General features: G+C 38.1%; 1 protein-coding gene across 4 annotated transcripts in view; it reads right to left on the bottom strand.

Moving 5' to 3' along the window:
* Nucleotides 1-22,082, bottom strand: part of PDLIM5 (PDZ and LIM domain 5) — an 80,634-nt gene that overhangs the window by 23,531 nt on the left and 35,021 nt on the right. For all 4 annotated transcript variants that reach the window (XM_018072880.2, XM_018072873.2, XM_018072890.1 and 1 more), the window contains one exon: nt 16,084-16,235. In XM_018072880.2, the coding sequence (XP_017928369.1) occupies nt 16,084-16,235 (152 nt within the window). The remainder of the gene's footprint in view (nt 1-16,083; nt 16,236-22,082) is intronic.

Consider the following 22,082-nt stretch of genomic DNA (forward strand, 5'->3'; position numbering starts at 1 on the left):
CCATAGTCTACTACTTGAAGGGTTTTTTTCATGGGGAAAAAAAGAAGTCATGGGTCTCAGCTGCTTCCTACAACATCATTTAGGCATGAAAATTGCACTTCTTGATTGACCTGTTTGGGCAAAGATGAAAAGTTCAACTGTCCAGACATCTTTTCTTAATAACACATTTATGTTAAGCAGGGCAGTGGCCAATATAATTTTTCTTGGCCCAACTGCTATCTCCAAGAGGAAACATCCATGAACAAGGAGAAAAATATATCACTGATTTGTGAAAGACTTAAGATTTCTGCAGTCATTTGCAAAAATGAGAAAGCATTTCTTTACAGCCCTGAAAAATATTCTGTGTAGTTACACAAAGCTTGGGTTGGGTACCCTGGTTTGGAAACCAAGGTAGTGCTGGCTATCTTCTGGTCTCCACATGTGATATCCCACAGTCATCTTCACTCCAGCAGTCACATGCACAGAGCCTGACTTTTGGAGAGCTCTCACCAGGGTTGATCCTTGCCTACCCAAGCCTTTCATACAGGTTTGACCAGCCCCAGAAATACAGAGAGTTTGAAATGACTGTGACTACAAGAGCCCCCTAATCCCACACTGAAAGGTTTTCATATCTACCATCACAGAAATCTGATCATCTTCTGGGTCCCGCACAATTTTGCCAGTTTCTGCCCATTTCTACCAGTTTTTCCTTTTGCCTCCCTGTCTGGCCATAAGCAATCTACAGTGACCTAAAGCAGGGAATAGTATTAGACCAATAATTCCACATACTGTATTTCCATTTCCTTTTGTTTTACTCACATGTGTAGCAGCTATGTCTGACAAATCCTCTTTAGGAAGAGCAACTTAAAAGCAAACAAACAAAAAAGTCACAAACAAACAAACACCACTCAGATTGATAGACAGGTAAGAAAAAAAAAGAATGCTGAAAATGTCAAGAGGTAACAAATTGGTGACTTCTCACAAGAAGAGTTTTCCATGGAGTTAAAAAATTACAAAACCAAACAGCAGGAACATGGTGAATCATGAGAAGGATCAGATGAATTCTTTGCATTTTTTAAGAATGAAATCATTTGGGCGAATTATACAATGAACAGGGTAGTCAAGAGTAAAAATTTAATGTTTGTAATAACTCCAGCTCACCCTCATACTTTCTTTTGGCCTCACCCACAGTGCACAGCTATTCACGATATCTCGTCTTAACAAAGAGTCATTTTCTAGTGCTAATGTATTGGAGGGAGAAAAAAAAAAACACCTCAGTGAAGAAAAGCATAATGATCAAAATAATGATCAAAATGAAAAGAGTAGCTTTAAAATAAAAATTTAACATAAGATTATATCCTCAGACAAAGCCACATAGAAGTTACAACCTTCTTCATCTCTCTTTTGCAAAGAAAGAAAAGGAAAACAAAAGGAATAGTTTCACAGTGTCCTTTCTTCAGATCTTGATCAAAGATGTTCTCTATCTGCTAATTACTGGTTTATGGCAGAAATGGTTCAGGTCCAGCCCTGCAAAGTATTACATTTCTCCAGGAAGGCTGCTTAATGCCTCAGGCTCCATCATCTTTTATAGCAGATGAAGTCCTTCTCATTAAACAAAGAACTGTTTTTTCCCTCCACATTAAGAGAAATTCACAATTTTATAACCATATTTTATTTCAAAATATATTTGTTATTTCTACTATAAAAATAAACACATAAATTTGGAATCCATCTTCCCTACCAAGATATGTCTACCAGATTAAACCATTAAGCCAATTAATGATTTCTCCAACCTTCCCTTCATGCCCCTCACCGGCCTTAAAATTATCAACAATAACATTGAATTGATATATCATTAATTTCAGCACTGGCATACTCCCTCCACTCACCTCTATGCATTCTGCACAACAGGATTTGCAAGCAGAATTTGTTCTTTTTCTGCTTGCAACAACTACATGGTGTGTCACAAAAATACTTTAATGGTTACTGTAAGTAAGGATCATTTCCTTTTGATTAAAATTAAAAAATACAGTGACCCATAGATTTTATTCACTGATTCATGATATCAGTTCTGAAATTTATGTTCCACAACCATACTCTCTTTATAAATAACTTATTCAACATTGCTCCTTTGTAGGCAGCTCCAAGAGATGCAAAACAAAAATATTAGTCCGAGCATTCACTTAATTATCACATTAATGGAGCAGTCACTTATGGGTTAACAAGATTTTGTGGAAAGTGACTGACTTGTCAAGTCATCACCTTCCTTCCAAGACTTGGAAAGGAGATAACTGGGAACTATTTTGGTCAAGGGTCTCCAAGATCAGTATTGACAGCAGGCACACTTACAAATTTCAGTAATTGAGAGGTCTTGAATGGAAAATATTACACATTTTTGTGCTTGCAAAGACTGCTATATATTATACTTAGCCCAGTATGTGTATTTTAGTGACTCCATGTGTCACTGAAACTTATTGTCTGCTCATATGGAGTGGCTTTGTACCTAAAGGAAAAATAATCTGTTAGCAATCGAGAAGCATTAGTTACCTCTGAAGTCACTGTGCTCATTAAAACTTTGGCTTCCTAAACTCTGTAATACATTCTAAGAATGTATACTACATTCCATTTTTTGCTAGGAGCTTCGGAGCTAGAAAGGTCAATAAACTGACTGCCCTAGGTTTGGTCATTTTCCCTCCAAAAGACATTGAGTGTTAAAAGTCCCTCCCGCCAACAAAGCTCACATTATTTCTATAATTCATTCCCTTTTGCCAAGATGTTCTCTCTTACAGAGCAGCAATCAGTCATAGGTTAAAGCAAGCCTCTCAAAATAATTGCCATTCAGAAAACCCATTTGATTATTTGGTGAAGACTTTACTCCAAACAGAAAGCAACATCAAACACCAGCTTCAAAAGTCTTACGTGCTGACATGAATTGTCTATAAGGTTTGTGTCTCTGACAATGGCTTATAACCTCTCATATTGCATGGGTTTTTTTTATTTTGGAAGATTTTGCCCTCAGGCACACCCACATAAAAATGACTTATCAAATCTTCATGGGGTTTTTTGTTTGTTTCGTTGGGGTTTTCCAAGTTGTACGAAAATTGTATCTTGGCAAGAGTTTAGAAATGCTAGGAAATTAAAGCTTGACAAAACTGTGGGAGAAAAATACTCAGCAGACATCATAAAATTAGAAATTTAAGGTATTAAGAAGAATAGTGAAGATTCCAAAATATGAAAGCAAATAAATCCTTTGTAAATTTAAATGTAAGAGAGATTGAAACAACTTGCACATTTCATGTTAACAAACAGACTCTGCTCAGCTTAAACAGCCACAGGAATGCTGGAAAAAAGCTAAAGCATAAACTTGCATCAATGTTTTACACTTTGTTAGCATCAAGTATAATTAAGCCTAAACTGAGAAAATATGCAAGAACAAGAATAATTTACTCTATTTATAAAAGAAGCAGATGTCATTAAGTAAAAACAAACAAATGTAGGTTCAGTTCTGGTTCAAGCAGTCCCAAGTCCCTCACTGTAGCTTTGAGTTCTGTTTTGAGCATCTAAGCAAGTGAGGAAACTTGCCCTGTTTTTTAAATGGGAAAATTACTACCCAAAGTGTTCTTGAGATATTTCAATAACTTTTTTTTTTCATTTCATCCCTGTAAATTTATTGCTATTTGTTTTGTTTTTAAATTCCCATGGACCAGAAGCAAAGGCAAGTCTTTGTCATCTCTTATCTTTGCAGAAGAGACGCTCATGCAGCAATATGAAGCCAACACTAACATCTGTGCTATGGATTTGCCACTTCTGCTAAAAGGTACACTGTCTTTACTTTAAACATTCCTCATTCTTTGAAACGTAATATTCTTACTGACAGTTGCTTCCCTGTTGCTTTGCCCCCTCTGCTCTCATCCATATCCAGATTCCCACTTCTCCCTGAAATTGGCAGGATCAAACACTTCCTTGTATTGATTAGCTGCCCCAGGGTTGGGGAGAGCAACAGGGAGTGGTGTCAGTTCACGTGGAAGACAGAAGAGGATTGTGGAGCAAACACCAAACAAATGCAGAAGGTTAAAAGGGCAGTTCAAAACCTTTACAAAGTTGAGATGGGGTCTCTCAAATCTCCTTACTCATGACAGGAAGGAAGGGAGATTTTCTTTCCCGTGCACTTTTTGGGCAGAGACTCAAACTCAGAAGGACTCCACCAGAAGCACCATGAGGTCAGGAGAAAAGCGTGTCCTCTGTGCCTCTGTCCCAGCTGGGAGCCCAAGTCCTTTCAAGACTAGAAATTGCTGCATCTCCATGAATGAAAGAATATGCACATGAGCAACTGAAAAGACAATGCACTTTTTTTTTTTTGATGGGAATAAGGATTCAGCTGTGACTAAACCGAAGTGTCAGATGAAACCTAAAGACCTCCTGTCTGAAGTCTCAGACCACAAAGTTGAAGGCTCAGATCTGGTACAGACTATGCCAAAAGCTGAAAGGGTGCACAGAAAACTGTCTTCTTTTTTTCCTGAGCAGTTCACTATGGATTAGGTAAAAGTGGGGATATACTGTGCACCAAAGCTGGAGGAAAGTAACTGGGGAAAAAACCAAACCAATCAGTGTGAGAAAATACTTTCTATCTACACACAGCACAAACACGTTGATATTGTTAGCCTGTCTGGGATCAGAGTCCTGTTGATAGATACATGAAACAACGCCTGTAAGACCCTAGTTTAATTATTAGTTACAAGTGTTTATGATAATCAAACCCACATCTCTGGGTGTAAGCACCCAGGTTCTCACCATGCAGGGGTTACTAAGGCACGGTTTACTTCTCACCACCCTCCTCCTCTGCTGAATCATCAGATACCAGCCACAATGGGTCTGGATACCAGACTAACAGGTTCACTGATCCAATACACTCCCTTAAGACAAAGCCATTTCTGCAGTTTTTCAATTCTCTTGTTATTGGGCAGGCTTAGTGTTCAGACCAAAACACATCCACTGAAACATATCCTATTCAGTGTCAGGTCAAAACATGCCATATTGGAAAAGGTGAGGCAGCGATGGAGATATTTAAAAAAAAGAAAAAAAAAATCAATATATACACAGCTCTTTCTTAATCACCAGGCAAAGCTGAATTTTACTTCTAATACTGAGCTAACAGGAGCATTAGAAGATGAGAAATTCAGGTCTATTTTACTGGGTTGTGAAACTCTACTGTGTTTAATTCACTCAGTGTTTCATAACACCCAAGTGCACACCTTTCTTCTCATTTTATTTTGCTGTAGGAAACTTCACTTCAGGAAATGAAACCTATGTGCACTCTAAGACCTAAATATTATGTAAGAGTGGAAAGCAGATATACATCATCAGGAAACTGTAAAAAGAAGTGCAACAATCAATATTTGACTACAGGGCTCTTAACAAAATGAGAGGATTTGAGGGAAGAACACAAATTTCATAAGGAACTAAAAAAAACAACTGGTAATAGTCACACCTGATTTGTCATCATGATACTTTATTTTTCTTAGTATCTTCTACTGAATTCCTCAGAGCTTTCATGGTTATCAAGTAAGATCAGATTTGACTGTGTGAAAGGTAGATAAAGGTTATCTGCATAAGAAAAAGAGGAAACTTCTAGTTTCAGGAAATAAAACATTAAAGCTGCAAAGCCAAGTCTGCTGCAAATCCAGACACGGAACTAAAAATTTAAAACCTACGTTTAACCACTAAATCAGTTCTGACAAATAAAGTAACACCTGAAATAGCAAGATCACTAATGGAAAACATTTTGCAAGTAATATAGCATCTTAAAATAGCTGTAATTAGCCATTGCATACAGCAGGTAGTATTACTAGAGAAATAAAAAAATATTTTGTTACATTATGCTGCAGTACTTGCGGAGTATCAGTGACTGTCACCGTGAATACCATGGAAGTCCATTAGAAAATAAGGAAATGAAAGCCAGAATTGTATCAAAGGCCTCCTGGAGAATAATGCTTCATTAAAATCACTTCAGATGAAACAAAATATAACAAAAACCTAAGAATATAACTTTTCTAATGGCTTGCTGTAACTCATTAAAGAAAAAAAAACACCCTACACTCCCCTGTGGGGATTAGTTATAAACGGGAGGAAAACAGTTACCAAAAGAGCTTCCTGAAACACAGCTATGAATGTTTCTCTCAGAATAACTAAAAAGCAGGACTTAGCCAGGAAATCACACTAAGAGCAAACAACATTGCCTTCCTATCAGTCTGCAAAATCTGAACTATACAATAGCTCAATTTCTACCCTTTTTTGAAACAAATCCAAACCAAACCCAAACCCCAATGCCCCCTCCTTCCTAACCCCAGAAACCAAGTCTTTCAGCATTACCTGTGGGAAGAGAAAATGAAAATTAAAAAGTGCATGGATTGAACTTCTATGGCCACAACAGGTCTGGACAATGGTGGTGTAGCCAAAGCACCTGGCATACAATGACTACAAAAAAGGTCAATTTGATATTGCACTGTCAGAGGAGAGAAACCACTTTCCACTCATGTAGAAACCTGGCACTTGTACCCCAAACAGTAGCTTTTTTGTACATCATGTAGGTACTGACAGTCAGCAAAATTAACTCCTGTGGTTTGTAAGAGATTTTTTAGACTTCCATAATGAAGATTAGCTTAGTTGTGTTCCTGCATTCCTAAAATACATGTTTAATGTTTGGGAAATAAATTCACTCCACTACTTGGAGGCATCTATGTTATTAAAGTTCACTTGCCCCTTCATCCCTCTTCAGTGTGGGGATGTTTGAGCACATCATGTGTTCTGTTTCCACCCTTCAATAGCAACAAAAAGGCTTTTCAACATTCAGAATGTAAATCAACTTAAGCAAAACTAACTTAAGGAGTTTGCAACCTGGAGATTGCTATTAGGCAATGGTCAGACTCCTAGTAAACTAGTTACCACCTCAATTAACCTAGACATTTTTTGTACTAAATTTCAGCTTGCAAACGTTATTTCTTGCTTACAGTAAGAGCATATGAACTGAACAATGTGGAGTACAGTAAGCAATTCCCTGCTGCCCACAAAGGTACTCAACTCAGCTTTTTTTGAATTCTGTAAGACAGAAGAAAGCTATTGGTATTACAAAAAGTTATTCTAAATCACAAATACTAGTTTATCATTATCATGTCTTTTACCTATTAGACAGAGCACTGCAAACTGGTCCTCACATCACATACTGAGGCATATTGTCCATCCAGCAAATGTCAAGATCAAGTAAGATTATATAATTTCCAGACACTTCCTACTGAAATACACAATTTCAAGTAAAACATATTTGACTAAATCTTCACTGTTTGTTCCTGTCTTCACAGACAGAAATCAATCTTGTCAAATCTCAGCTAGGATACAGATCAGTTTTATTTTAGTTTTATAAGAGTGAAAATAGGCTTCCAAACTACTGTACATCTAAACATCAAGCCAAAGCTATTACCCTCCTAATGATCTGCTTGTGTAAAACCACTTTTCAAACTCATATTTTTTTTTGCACTGTAGTTTTTGATTTTAACAATTTAATCTCTGTTTTTTAGAAGTGTCATTGTACATCAGAGTGGTTTAATCTCTGTAGCAGAACTATAATGGAAGGCAAGTATTCTCTTATTTATCTTAAATACAGGAATTGAAGAATATAATAACAACAGATGATAAACATTTATTCTTTGGCTAGTCCCAAAGTCATGGTTCAGGGCCTTACAACGAACCTCTATAGGGTCAGCAAAATCACTCTGAAAAAAAAAACTTTGCTTCCCTGTCTGAAAACAGTCAATATTTTTGAGAAACAAACTAAGAGTTAAATTCAAAATTACTTCTTGCCATATTTGTCAGATGTCTGTGCTATGCACCAACTTGTACAAAGCAATGGCACAGATATTTCTCACTGATTAAGACAAAAAAGCATTTCCCTGGTGGTAAACAAACTAAAAATAAAAATAAATTTAAGAAAAAAAACTCCAAACCAAACCCACATTAAATGTTTCTTCTTCAACCCTCCTTTGCTTAATTTTCTTTGCTTTATTGTTTTTTTCCTTCCTGAGGTGGTATTAACCATTTGGGGGAAAGAGGGGGAATGTAACTGTAGTTAAAGTAAAAAAAAATCATCTTTAAACTTAAAGTTGAAGGAAACATTTTCATGTTCAGTAAATAACAATCTGCCTTTGGCACCTGCCATTGTCCACTATCTATATCTTCAACTGTACTTATGTTCCTATGGTACGTACTGCATCAACCTCAAGGAACTGCACAGCCTTTACAACTCTTCTGCAGCTCTAAAGATTCCCAGGAAAACCATAAGGTACACAATGTGAGGAAGGCCGCTATTGCTTAACTAGCTCTCAGCCACACCCATTTTCCTGGCAGATGGGTAGGTATGATTATGTACAAGTCACTGAACTCTGTTTTTACCCTGCAACCTTCCATTTTAGTCCCAGCAACTCTCCTTTGAACTTCCAAGCAAGTCTTTAGTTTGTTGAATTCACTTAGCTGGAGCATGTTTTGTGGTTCAACTAATTGCTACCTGACATGCAGCAAAGTGCTACATCCAACCAGAGTTTGAATTTCAGCTGGAAGCAAGAGCTGTACCCTTTCATTTATTTAGTGTGTGGGCAGGCTTTCCAAAGGCATTGCTTAGCTAGCTAAACCTGTTCAGCTCCTAAATTAGGAGCAAAAGCTTTCTAACTTACTTCCAATAGAAGCACATAGACTTATACAACAACCTTTGTATGCAAAAAAGAAACCAGCCTCATTCCTTAGCTTTGAATTCTTTGGACAATGTTTTAACTCAACACCGCTCAATTTCGGGAGGAGATAAAACAGGAGGACTTAAGATGACTCAGCTGGCTGCATTGCAATGCACAGCACAAAACGACCTTTCAGCTTTAGAAAAGCCCCCGTTAAGGTTAGAGGGTATGAGCCTGCAAGGCTTCGGGTCAGCTGCCACCCTGCACCTTAGGAACTCACCAGCAGTCACAAGTCTCAGATGTGGTCTAGGAAGCCATCAGTCCATGCTCTGAGGAGAGAATGTCTTATGTAAGGCACCACCGACAGAGCCCAGAAAGCTGAAAACTGACAGGTTCCTGACCAGCAATGCCTCACCTCCAAGTTGACAGAGCTCACAAGAATTTGAAAAGCTTGCACAGAGTCCATGGTATTTACTTCAAAGAAACACCAGCTCAGAAACAGATTCTGCACCTTTGCAGGTTCAGAGCGGCTTCCTCAGTAGCACCCAACTCCTGCACACCACGCTGGTCCTGCAGGTCAGGTCACTTCCAGGCCCCAAGGTCAGGCTGATTCAGAGGTCGTAACAGGGACTGAAGAACAAGTCACCCCGTTCATTTAACCAAGAAACTCTGGGGGCCATATTAATTTCATTGCCTTATTACTTTTCTTTCTTGGTCATGCAGGCCCTGTTCAGCAGCCCTAGATGATATGCTTGTGGTTTTAATGGAGATTCTTTGATTTCCATATTTTTCTGTTATTGCATACCTGGATTTGTAACCTGAATGGTTCTTTGGAAACATGGAATTCCATACAAATAATATGATAAAAGAGCTCAGGAATTTTAATGTGCGAAGTAAGGCAGAGCTGTACCTGCATCCTTAAGCTCTTTGGATTCATTTCCCAAATATCTCCTGTTTTGAGCTTACAGACCACTGAAAACTTTGACAACTCATGTGTTTTTTTTCTGAAAAAAGTTCACTGGAAAGCTTTAAGGCTTCAAGTTGCTGAAATTTGACAAGGAGGAGGCCACAACTGTTTTAAGATCAGCAGCAGAGCAGAAATCAGTTGTTTTCTATCGAAACTTTCAGAAAAAGTCTGTGGTCAATAACAATGTTCTACAGGAGTGTTTAAGTCTCACAGGGGCTCCTGAGTGAGCTATCTGGAATAGCTGCCCCCTCAAAGCTTAGTGACATGGCTAAATAAAAAGTGAGCATCTGCTTGGGAGGCACTATTTTTCATCCAGTTTATTTTCAGACATAATTACTGAAAACTAGTATTAATGATTGAGAGTAACAAACTAGTATTGGGGAATACATTGCCAAAGGTTTTGAATAGCAGTTAAACCACCAATATACAGTTTGGTTTTGTATTCCTTGCCATACAACCTCAATTGAGACAATTTTCTCTGTCTCAACTCCCTCAATTAAAAAGAGATTATTTCCTTAATCATCCAACACTTAGTTTTGACATCCCTGAAAGAAGTGAAATAAGAATTAACATTACAAAAAAATGTTTTCAGATTTCAAAAAAATTACTCAGAAGCTGTAATGGCTTTCAACCAATTATTGTCTCTGTTCAACTTGTATAGGACAATTAAGCTTCTTTCATATGCTAGAGAAGCAAATCACTGAAGAATAGAACTAAAGTCAAAATACCTATGTAAAGGAAATGATGATGGCTAGTAAACTGAAGCTGGGAGAAAAACAAGACTTCCAAATGCATTCTTATCATAGCTTTCTTAAAGCTCATCCTTATATGGTTTATGGAAACAAAATATCCACCCCACAGAACCCATGACTCATAAAACTCAAAACAATCCTTTAGTTTGCAATCCTTTCTATACTTGTATTCTTCTGCTTGCTCCTCTTCTTTTTTCTTACAATAGCCTGTCCTGTCGCTTGATTTAGCATTTATACTTTTTTCTCACCTTTCTGTAGAGAAATTTAGACTTAAAAATTTTAGAATTTCCAATCCCCCTGTAACAGTGACTAAGGCTGGCTCTTCGGATCCATGGTGCCATTCCCTGCAATGCTGATTTTTATTTCTGAGAAATTAAATAGATTACTGCTAGCCTACACTGTGAGAATATTTCAACACCTGAGTAGCAAAGGACTCAAGTTTCTTAAAACCTGGTCTACATCAAGGTGCCTCACTTCCCCATCTACAAAATGGGAACAAGAGCATCCATTATGTCTATATAGTTTGTCAGAACACACACCCAAGAGCATGATTCTCAAAGCAATAAATGATAATATCATTATATTGTTTTCTAACAAAAGCAAAACTGGAACCAATAAAAAATAGTAAGAAAAAAGTATACTGAGCTAGTCTTACTGGTGGATTGGTTAACTTGAAAAACTATCTTAGAAAATAGAATTCAAATGATCCATAACATTTTCTCCCTATTATCCCACCTCAAATCATGAGCATTTCAGCTGTTCTTAAGCTAGAAATCTAGACTTCATGGTTTCTGAAAGAAAAAACAGAAAGATGAGGGAGAAAAGTATGATAAACATTTGTACTCAAACAGGCAGGTAAAATAAATGGCTTTTGAGTTTACCAACTGCAGAAGCCAGCCTTAAGGCTCATCTAAATTTTGCCTCTGAGTCCTGTCAACATGGACATCAAAAATGCCCATGAGGCCCAAGGCTCACCTGTGAAACTTGGGCAACCCTATGCTTTAAAAAGGTTTAAGGGGAAAAAAACCCAAACAAACAATACAAAAAAAACCCTCACCCAAATAAACCCCAAACCCATAGCCATCACTGAAATTCATTTACTGCTTTCTAACAGCCATGTTCCTCCACTGAAGAGCTGGAAGCAGAATGATAGTAACTGCTCACTGACAGCTTACTGTACCCAAAAAGATTCCAGAAGCACACGATATAGTGACAGAGAGGCAAACAACCTTGAGAATTCTCCTTTCACTTCCCAAGCCAAGTGATCTCAGCACCTGAATTTATTACGCAGTAAGACATTCCTTTACAAATCATACTATACCTCTGCAGATCTGTTTTACTAAATAGAGAGGTAAATAAGTTCTATATTATTATAATAAAAGCAAACCCAAAAACTTTCCATCTTTTTTGTTTTACTTTTATCCCTGTATTACTCACTGACACTTTTTCTAGAAGTTTCACAGGTATCATGATCTCATGCATCTGTAGAAATACACAATTCTTTATCTTTCTTACTTCCCAAGAATTATTAAGGCAAAAGTCTGGAGAAACAGTCCCCAAAAATAATATTTTAAAAATAGGTGGTGGCTCATAGCTGTTCAGAAACTTACAGATTTATTTATAAAAGTCCATGCTAAGTTACTGAACTTGAAAATATATCTGAACTTGAAAAAGCAAGCATCTGGTTTCCATCTGTCCTCATGGGAACCAGGAATGGCTTTAGCTGAAAATAAAATATTGGGGTGCAAAAGAGCAAGATCTCAGGGAGGCAGGAATGAATAGAAAGAAAAAGTCTGGGGGAGAAGGAGGGGAATCTATCAAGAAGCTAAAAATCACAGGTTACAAAATAAAAAGAACAGAAGAAAAACACACTCCACTTTTTTTTTCAGCCATATATAGTATGAAAAATGAGCAAATAACATGCCAAAATTAGAATTTCATTTCACAATTTAAAAAAAAGTATAACTTTAATACCAAACAGTGAAACTTGTTTACAGAACTAATCAATTTTAAAGACATGTTACTGAAAATACTTGCCAACATATGCAAATGTTAAGAACCTCCTACTGCATACATGGCTGGCAAGCACAATATCGTCCATTTGTATTTAAGCAATCTCTGAGCAAAGTGGACTTGCAATTGTGACAGCTGCACTTCCAGTCCTTTTTCAAGGCACAGAACAATCCCATATTTAAAAAACAAGCTGCAATACTCTCTTTTGCAGGACAAAGGGAAGCTTTTATTCACACTTCAAATATTTTGCCAGCATTCAGTCACAAAACATCTAAATTGGTTTTCCACAAGAGGTACATGCACATCTGCCTCCATAAATATACTACTTTAAACCTGTAAGCAAAGTTATTGAAGATACTGCTTTAAATATCCCTTCCAACCTCCCAGGCAAGCTACTTCTTGCCTCTTGTTTTGTTTGTCTTAATTGTATTTTTTCCGCTTTGCACATTAAGAACAGAAGAAGCCAAGTGAAAACCTGAATAGGTTAACTATCAAGTTAAAATATCTATAATAAAGAATCTGATCATAAAGAATATCCTCTCTCACCTTTGCCATGAAGACTCAGGAAGTTTCCTTCGTAGCTTTTAAAAGGTAAGGTGTTGTCATACCCTGGCCACAGAACACACTGGGATGCTGGAGTACATCAACCTCAGATGGGACTCACTCACGTTCACTGGCCTAAAAATCCCTAGGGTGTAGCACTGCTTTTCTACCAATTACCATTTTGATCCCCATTAACACATAAAAAAAGCCCCTAAAAAGCCAGAGCAGGAAGACACAGCTCTTTTTCAAATAAGTACTGATTATTTTGGTTAATCCCTCCCTAGCACACAGCACAGCCAGCCCCATCTCTGACATGCCATGAGGCTGGTGGCATACTCAGTAATTTTTCCCCATATTGCCATTATCTTTACATTACACTTAAGTCTGCACCACTATATTAATTTCCACATATTCTACATCGATCTGTGTCAAATCATAACTGATCAAGAGTAAAGCAGGCATCCACAGATCAGTGCACAGCACTTCTTACAGTTTATTGTGAATAAAAGTCACTTGGTTCTACCACAAAAATGTATCAAATTGAACTTATGGTTCCCACAACTAACTTGCTCAAACTGAGTTCTTTCACACCTTTGATAAACACCACATGACATGCTCACAGTGCAAAAGCCATTACCTTAAGCCATCATGCTCTTCCATTTTTCTTGGACCTCAAAGTAACACCACTAACCATCTCATCATTGTGTTCTTTTAAAGCAACACAGTATCTAAGAATTTATGTAGTCTTTCAACTTTCTTGCACTGTAGTTCAAACTACCAGTAGACTATATGAAAGTAGATAAAATCTCAGAAGTGTAAAAACTAAAGACAATTAAAAGCAGTAATAACAAAATAAGATATGTCTTAGATTTCCCTATACTGTGGCACCAGCCCGTATTTTGAAGGCCAATTTTGTTTCACATTGACAGCATCTCTTTAGTCTTGCATGTGAACAATAACAGCCTAAAATATTTTATTTAGTTCTGTTTTGATTTGGGAAAAGAGGCAGGAACAGAAGAATTTAAGTACGGAGAAACCTCAGTATTAAAATGGCTTATCTTGCCACACTCTTTATACTCTTAAGCTGTCCTTCCCATGGGCAGACAGCATCTCAAGTTAGCATGAGCCAGTCTGACTCCAAGAAGCATTTTCTTCCAAGCTATAAAGATCAAATAAGCAACCAAAGCAAATCTGTTAAACAGCAGAGCAAGGAAGTTTTCACAGGCAGAAGAGTCAGGGCAGCACTGTCTACAGCTTTGGTTTCTTGGGATCCAGGCAGAATTCAAAACAGCTGAGACCATGAGACTGCAAACTAGCAGAGCCACAAGACAGGACATCTATCCCACCCTCAGATGCTGGGACCAAGGCTATTCCTTTGATCTCTGTTAGTTTGATCCTGACTTAGTCTTCAGCTGTCAGGTAGCCAACAGCGGTGAGTCAGATGCTAGACTAGGTAGGAAGGGTGAGAACAGGAGGGGGCTGGGCTAACCCATGATTAATTCGATTTTCAAACCACTCATCTCTGTACCCAACCAGAAGCAGCCTCAGACAAGTCATTGCCTGACCGAGACACACCTGCTATAACTTTCCTATATCTGATATTAACCCTGCCCATCCAATTATGGTGACAGGAGAAAGGGGGCCACCCCCTGCCCCCCTTCACTCCCAGCTGCTTCTGGAGTGACTCAGTGGGCTCCTGGAAAGTGCATTTCTAAACAACCTGCCTGTCTCGTTGGGAGTCAGAAAAGCAAATGACATACTAGATACTAGAGCTGGTATAATACCTCTCTTTCATCAAGAAACTTTTAATGCCACCTTTACAAGTTTCGCTCCAGAAGATGCCCTAGGCACGAACCACACCACAAGATACTCCTTTCCTCAGAGACTGAGAAAAGGGAATCCCTTATTAAGGGTAGCTAAGGACCAAAGGATAGGACAACAAGAAAAACAGGAAACAACAAGCAGGGATGAACTGTAGACTCTCACAGAAGAAAGCACTCATACAACCATTCAAATACATGTCACTTAGGGCTGGGAACAGGCACCCCCACCCTGGAGAGATGGATGTTTGTCAGATCTACAACCACGTCACGTCTTCAACGCCAATGAACTCTCAGAGACACATAGTCCGTTCATTGAGGGCAGGATAATTTGCCACAAAAGACATAAGTAACTGGTGAAAAGATATGTTACGGACCTCAACCAACATCCATCAAGGAATTTTGCACTGCTGAAGGCAGGCACGAACAGCAATCATGGGGTATAGCTGCTCTTGTTTTCTTTGAAAACAAGAAAAGATGTTTCCCCCTATGTGATGGATCCAGAGGCCAATCCTCCTCCAAGATGTTCACCCATATCATTAAATCAAAATAGCAGTCTTCTAACAAAAGATAATATTTAGCCCTGGGAGACTTCTGAGAGCTTGAAGGAATTTCTTGCTTGTGCTGCTGCTCTTCCTGCTCCAGGTTCAATAACCCGTATGTGAGCATCCTGCTCCCTTCTTCCAACACCTACCAAAACATAGTCCCAGGCTAACAGAGGTATGCTGGGATTGAATAAACTCTATGTTTCAGGAATAAGACTTGACCAAGATGTTACCTCTATAGCAGATTCTTCAACTAGCAAAGGGAGGCTGATACTTTGTGAAACGGTAGTATCACTTCAGGAAAGGTACCTCAGAGACTCTGAGCTGCAGTATTTTCATCCATTTAACTCAGGGTTTAACTGTTTAAATCCATCATTTTGTTTGCCAATAACAATGATGCTGTTGGACTTGACCCAAAAAAGAAATGCCCCTAGTCAGCTGGGACAGGTTAAAAAAAGCCTGAATAAGACCTCGTTTTGCTTAAACAAGTGAATTAAACAAAACTGAAGCTCAAAAGGAACTAGAGTAGATGACATAAGGTTGGAAAAGGTCTTTGTCAACTCACATAATTAACATCTAATAACTTTTCTAAAACACTATAAATCAAGACAGATTTCAGGGTATGGCAGCACATCTTTCAATCATTTCCACTTAATTCCATGTACTTTGGCAAACCACTTACATGTTTTTATTCTCCAAACAACAGTTACAGTGATGATCAATTCTCTTTAAATAAAGGTATCTTACCTCTGCAGAGTCATGTTCAAATTGCCTGTACATGCCTTGATCTTGTTTTGTGCTTCTAGATGAGTCATCCCATCTGTGCTTATCCCATCAATGGTGAGAACCACATCACCTATCCCCACATGTGCTCGGGCTGCTTTGCCTCCATCATTAAGCTGAAACATCACAAGAATGGTAAATGAGAAACTTGTTTATGTTTATATTGAACACAAAATCACAATATCTTATTCACAGTGCTGTTTCACAGAAAGAAAAAAAAAAAAAAAAGATATCTTTTCTCCTTTGTGAGTCCTGTGAACATATCCCTGTGAAAATTGCTGCAATATTTAAAGGTACTCATTTCACTTCAATGACAGGAAAAGTTTTTCAGAATCAAACTCCACTTTACTGGTTAGAAGCTATGGACATTCACTGAGACACAAGCAGGGACAGGAACTCACAGTCTCCTGCATGCCAAGTTCCAGTCGCTTTTCTCTTCATATATGAAATTTTTCTCACAAGAGGAGAAAGGTTGTAAACCAGCTTTTTCTATTCTAGATTTTCCACTTAATTATCTTTTCGAAGTTCGTTAATTTATTTATCTATAACTGGTCATGTGTGTGGAAGACTCCATTAATAGTGAAGATAACTTTTTCCTAGCTGCAACTACTAGAAAGTCAAAAGTTCAACATTACAGACTGACCAGTTAAAGGATACTATTTTGCCTTTTTCTCTGTAGGTTTACAGCCCCCAGTGACCTGCAGTATATTCAGACAAGAATAAGAAAGGCCTCTTGAGCAGTTTGACTCTTTGATCGAGGTCATTATCGAAGTTCAGCTCAACTGCCTTTGGTCCACTTGAATGAAACAGTCTTGCAACAGAAACCTTTGTAAAGTTCATATTATTGGCTCCAACTGAACAATAAATTAATATTTTCATATGATGCCACTGATTTCGACTACCTTCATTCCCAAGAACAGAAACAGAAATAAAGCGCCACATGGTAAGATCTACGCACTGATTAGTAACCCTGTCTTCAACCTCCTAATCATTTTATAACTGGCTGCAAAGAGCAGTCCTGGATGGTGCAAAATCCCTCTTTTTTCCAGATGTATTTCCTATCTTGCAGTAGAGATGTTGTAGCTGCTGGTGCTGTACATACAAAACCACACAACTCAGTCATTTGCCTGCAAGCACGAGTCTGTTCCTTGAAGAAATCAGTGTTTCTAGGGACATCATGCAAACAGCAGAGCTACTTCATTTCCAGAAGTGAAATTCACCATCGGCCCTAGCTGTGCTATAGCACATGACTTGAGAACTGAGGTTGTTTAGCCTTGAGAAAAGAAGGCTGAAGGGAGACATTATCACTCTACAACTATCTGAAAGGAGGTTGTAGTGAGGTGGGAGTCAAGTCCCTCCTCCCAGGTAACAAAGGACAGGACAAGAGTAAACGCTCTCAAGTTGCACTAAGGGAGGTATAGTTTGGATGTTAGGAAAAATTTCTTCATGGAAAGCATAGTCAACTATTGGAAGAGGCTGCCCAGAAAAGTTCCCCAGAAGTGTTCAAAAAATGTGTGGATATGGCACCTGAGGATATTGTTTAGTAGTGAACCTGGTGGTGGCGGTGCTAGGTTGATGGTTGGACTTGGCGGCCCTTAGAGGTCTTTTCCAACCTTAACAATTCTATGATTCTATAATTTCTCTGAGGTAGGCAGAAGGAAGGCTTTCCTTTCTGCTGTTTTTCACTGCCCCTGTTTTAGGTCATTCAGTAGGGACCAAGAAGTTTTGGTTCCTTGTTGTTCCTTTACAAAGTGCAGTCACCAGTCTCCACATCAATCACATCAAGAAGAAATGAGGTCAAGTCTTGAAAATTGTCTATGGCAAAGAGGTAATAATGCATGAAACACTAGGAGCTCCATCTTTGCATTTGTGCATGAATGGTTGTTTGACCAGGTAAACCTGTGGAAAGTGTCCCATCAGCCTACCTAATATGGTCAAGCCCTTCCTGAAATCCAGGAGACTGTGATACACAACAGCTGTGACATCTGTACTGGATGGCATCTGCAGACAAATACTTTAACTGAGAAAAAAGTATTGTGTAATGGTGCAAGACAAATGCAAATGCAAAACTCCAAAAAATGTTACCATTTGACAACATATAGACTAAACCCAAGAAATTTCACATTCAGTGGATCACAGCTGCCATTTTTCAACATCAGTTCCATACTTGCTGACTGCAGTAGTAATCTCTAGCAGCTAAAAACAATAGACAAAATTCTAAGCAACATCAGAAAAATCCTTCCATTTGATGTTAGCCTGGTGAAAGGAGAGGCCTGAGATGCAGGAAGACTTGTCATATCTTCAGATTTAAAACAGCAGCCAGTCCCTCAGCATTACAAGTCAACATAGCAATTTTATCCAGAGTTGAAAACAGAGGGCGCAAACAAAGAAAAGTTAGCAGAGCAAGTCCCATGCAAGGAAGAAACATAAAAGACAAAGGAAAAAGGAGATGCTCTGATTTCAGAAAACCTTTTTGACTTGCTAAATTCATAAGAATTACAAGTTTTATAGTGCATCCTTTTACAAAAGACTTCAACCAAGCCAAAATTCTTTCAAAATTTGGTGTTCACACCCAAATTCTGAGCTAAGAGAGCTGGTTACTATAAAACACTGATCAGGGAACCCCACAAGCATATAGAAAGCTATGACCAACATAGCTATTTATAGGAAAGCTCCTCAAACCTTTGGGTGAGGGGTGGAACCTGCCATAAACAGATCCCTAAAATGATATGTTATAGCATGCTGACATTTGCCAGCAAGGTCTGGAAAAGGGAAAGGAACGTAAGGGCACTAAAAGCTAAAGGTCAAATGGATCGCTGTGCTTTGTGATTCGGCTCCCCAGCTGAATAAAATTTAGCTCTCAGAACATGCTGAAATGCACATGATGCTGACATGTTGTAATTTGTGACGAAAAAAGAAAAAAAACGACCTACATACAACTCAGAAGTGAGACTTCAAAAGCAGGCATCAGGGTAACTATTTTCATGGTGGGGTGGGATGCCTTATCATCCACAGAAGTGTAAATTAAAACAAATTTATTAATTTAAAAGAAAAGCCAAACATTTTTGTTTGATTCTAGTAGCCAACACATGACAATCCACAACTAACCATCTGACTCTCAAGAAGTCATTCCTAAACTGTTGCCTACAGGAAATGAAAGTCTTTGCAAGCACGCATGGGAGATAGATATAAAATCATTTCAGCAAACCCCCAGGATGAAAATGCCTTAAAAATACAGCTGGAAATTGCACCTTGGAGATGAGGAAAAGAGCAGATAGGTCCTGAGAAGCATGATGAGTCCTTGGCTATGTCCATGAGTCCTGTCATACACACAGGGAATTGAATATGCCTTGCAGATGAGGCTGTCAGAGACATATCTGGACAAATTACTGGGCAAGAGTGTGGAGAACTGCACATGCAGAGGAATGCCAGAGCAGTAATCTCCTTATCTAGGCACAGTGGATAAGACTTCTAAGTAACACTTACTGATTCTGAATAAGAGACCTGACTAACCAAGAGAGGTGAGGTTGATACTTCTAGGAAATCTCAGCCAGGGCATGAGTCTTCTCTGAAAGTACTGGCCAGCATCCTTGACACCTATAATGAAGCTACAAGGGCAGTTTTACCACAGATGCAACAGGAATATTATCACAAGAACAAGTATATAAAAATAAACAAACATCTACACTGAACACAGCTGGAGAAATCAGAACATTTGAAATAATTAAGGATCTTTTCCAGATTGTAGACCCTGGGAGACTCAGTTTGGGCAGTTCCTAGATGCTGCAACTGTGCATTGCCATTACAAACAATAAATTGATATATCTACTGGAGATTACATATGCAAAACTGTGTACATATTTGCACCAAAACCACATACATATTTGAAACAAAAACAAAAGAAAGATTCTACACATTCCTTGTCACAATGGAAACTAACTCAATTTATTTTTTTTCACCTAGATTTTGAAAAAACCAACAGATTCAGAAGATTTATAAATACCATTTCAAGTTTTCTTATATATTGTCACCTACATATTTATCTCAGTACTACTTTTGTACACCTTTTTTTTTTGTCCTGTACAAGTTATTTTGTTCTTAAGTTGCAAATTTAACCCTATCTTAGTAACATTATCCTGCATCAGTCTCCCATAAAAGTACAGTACTACCTGGAAAAAAGGCACATCCTTAAAACATGCCTTTATTAAATGTGCCTGTATCACCACATGGAATCAATACAACAGGATGTATGCATAGAAGAGTACAGCATTAAAATTATAAAACGGGCTACCTGAGAATCCAACTAACCTCTAAGCACCACAAATATTCTACAAATCTTTAATGGATCTGTTTTAATTCTGTATTTACAATATGATGCAAGTTTTTAAAATCAAGTATGAATTATGGCTACAAAATAAAGGAGACTTTTTTTCTTCATGTTACACCACAGACTTTAAAGCTAAAAAATTGCCAAACCAGGAATGTTTCCTCCTACTTAATTTCATGTCTCTGTATCTCTGGGAAGCTCATTTGGAGACAGAAGGGGAGGCAAGCAGGAGAAACATTTCATGATCAGGCACCTGCTGAGACCAATCACTCCCACAGCCCTCAGCAGCAAAAGACTTCTCTGCCCTCAGCAGCAACCAGCTTCACGGCTGAAAGCCAAAAGCCAGCCTATGCCATCCACAGATGCCCATGATGCTTTCTAACAAACCTAAGTAAAATAACCCACCTAATATTAGATTTCAATTTTGTTTGGCCAAACAAAAAAAAACACAAACAAAACAAACAAACCCAAAAAATATGTTGTTCTTGTGGTTTTAAACATCAGAATTTCAAAAGTGCAAATATTGTCCAGCAGCACATTCCAAAATGGAGACAGAACAAAAGTAAAGCAGTCCTTGATCCAGGAAGAGCTTCCAAAAGCAAGGTGTAAAAAATCAGTGTAGTTCGATAACTAAGGGTTTGAAAAGCAAACAGCTCAAAACACCGTGGAATGCAACTGTTTTATTGAGCTAAATTTTAGCCAGCCCACTATTTTGCTTTGCAATAACCAACAACTTTTTTACTTTTAAGCTTTAATGAGATATTTTGAAAGAGCCTTTCCAGGAAAATTGCATGTATGCACACTCATGTGCATCTATCTCTGAATCAATGTAATTTGCAGCCTAATTAATTTCTAATTAACATATAACCATCTATTTTTCTCTCACATGACTAAGAAGAAAACTTGACAGGCAACTCTTCTTTGAGCTGTCATTATTTTGCTTTTATGCAGTAATGAATTACTTAAATTGCAGTTCCTCATAGGACAAAGGTCTATTTGACTAGAGATGGAAGCTGCCTTTTATCTTTTCCAAACTGTCTGCCTTGAATCAATCCTAGCTGCAACCAGCTTGTGTGATAGTGTGTCACAACCACTTTCCCAAAGAAACTATTTTGTAGTCTGACAGTAAATAATGTTCCCCCCATTGCACAAGCATCCTTCAATGTCATCTGCAACTTTCTCTCAGAATGTAACTCACTGAGCCTGATTTAAAACTCTCTGGGCTAGCTGACATCCCTCCAGCTTCATTTTTACCCTTTGAGCATTTGATAAGCAGTTGGCTATAGCAATTCAGTTTAAAGTCATGAATAATCAAAGCAGAAGGCAACCAGACAATGATCTTTGTATCACTACTGCTCCTGCTTCTCCTTCAGTCTACATTCCTCCCAATAATAAAGTATTTTAAATAAGTAAAAAGCCAAACCACAACATACTCATTTAGAGAAAGAATATTACAAAAGAACTTTGCAGAATCGCAAAATAAGCAAAGAGGAAAACTCTTTTTTATCAAATAACACTCTGTCTTTTCACGGACATTCAAACCACTTTATCTCCTTGTTACTATACACTTTTTACTGATATTTACACTCATTACCTCTTATTACCTTGCTTATCCCTAGCCTCATTTCACCTGACC

Source organism: Manacus vitellinus, unplaced genomic scaffold (assembly GCF_001715985.3).
Source record: "Manacus vitellinus isolate BGI_N305 unplaced genomic scaffold, ASM171598v3 scaffold_0_pilon, whole genome shotgun sequence".
Classification (NCBI taxonomy): domain Eukaryota; kingdom Metazoa; phylum Chordata; class Aves; order Passeriformes; family Pipridae; genus Manacus; species Manacus vitellinus.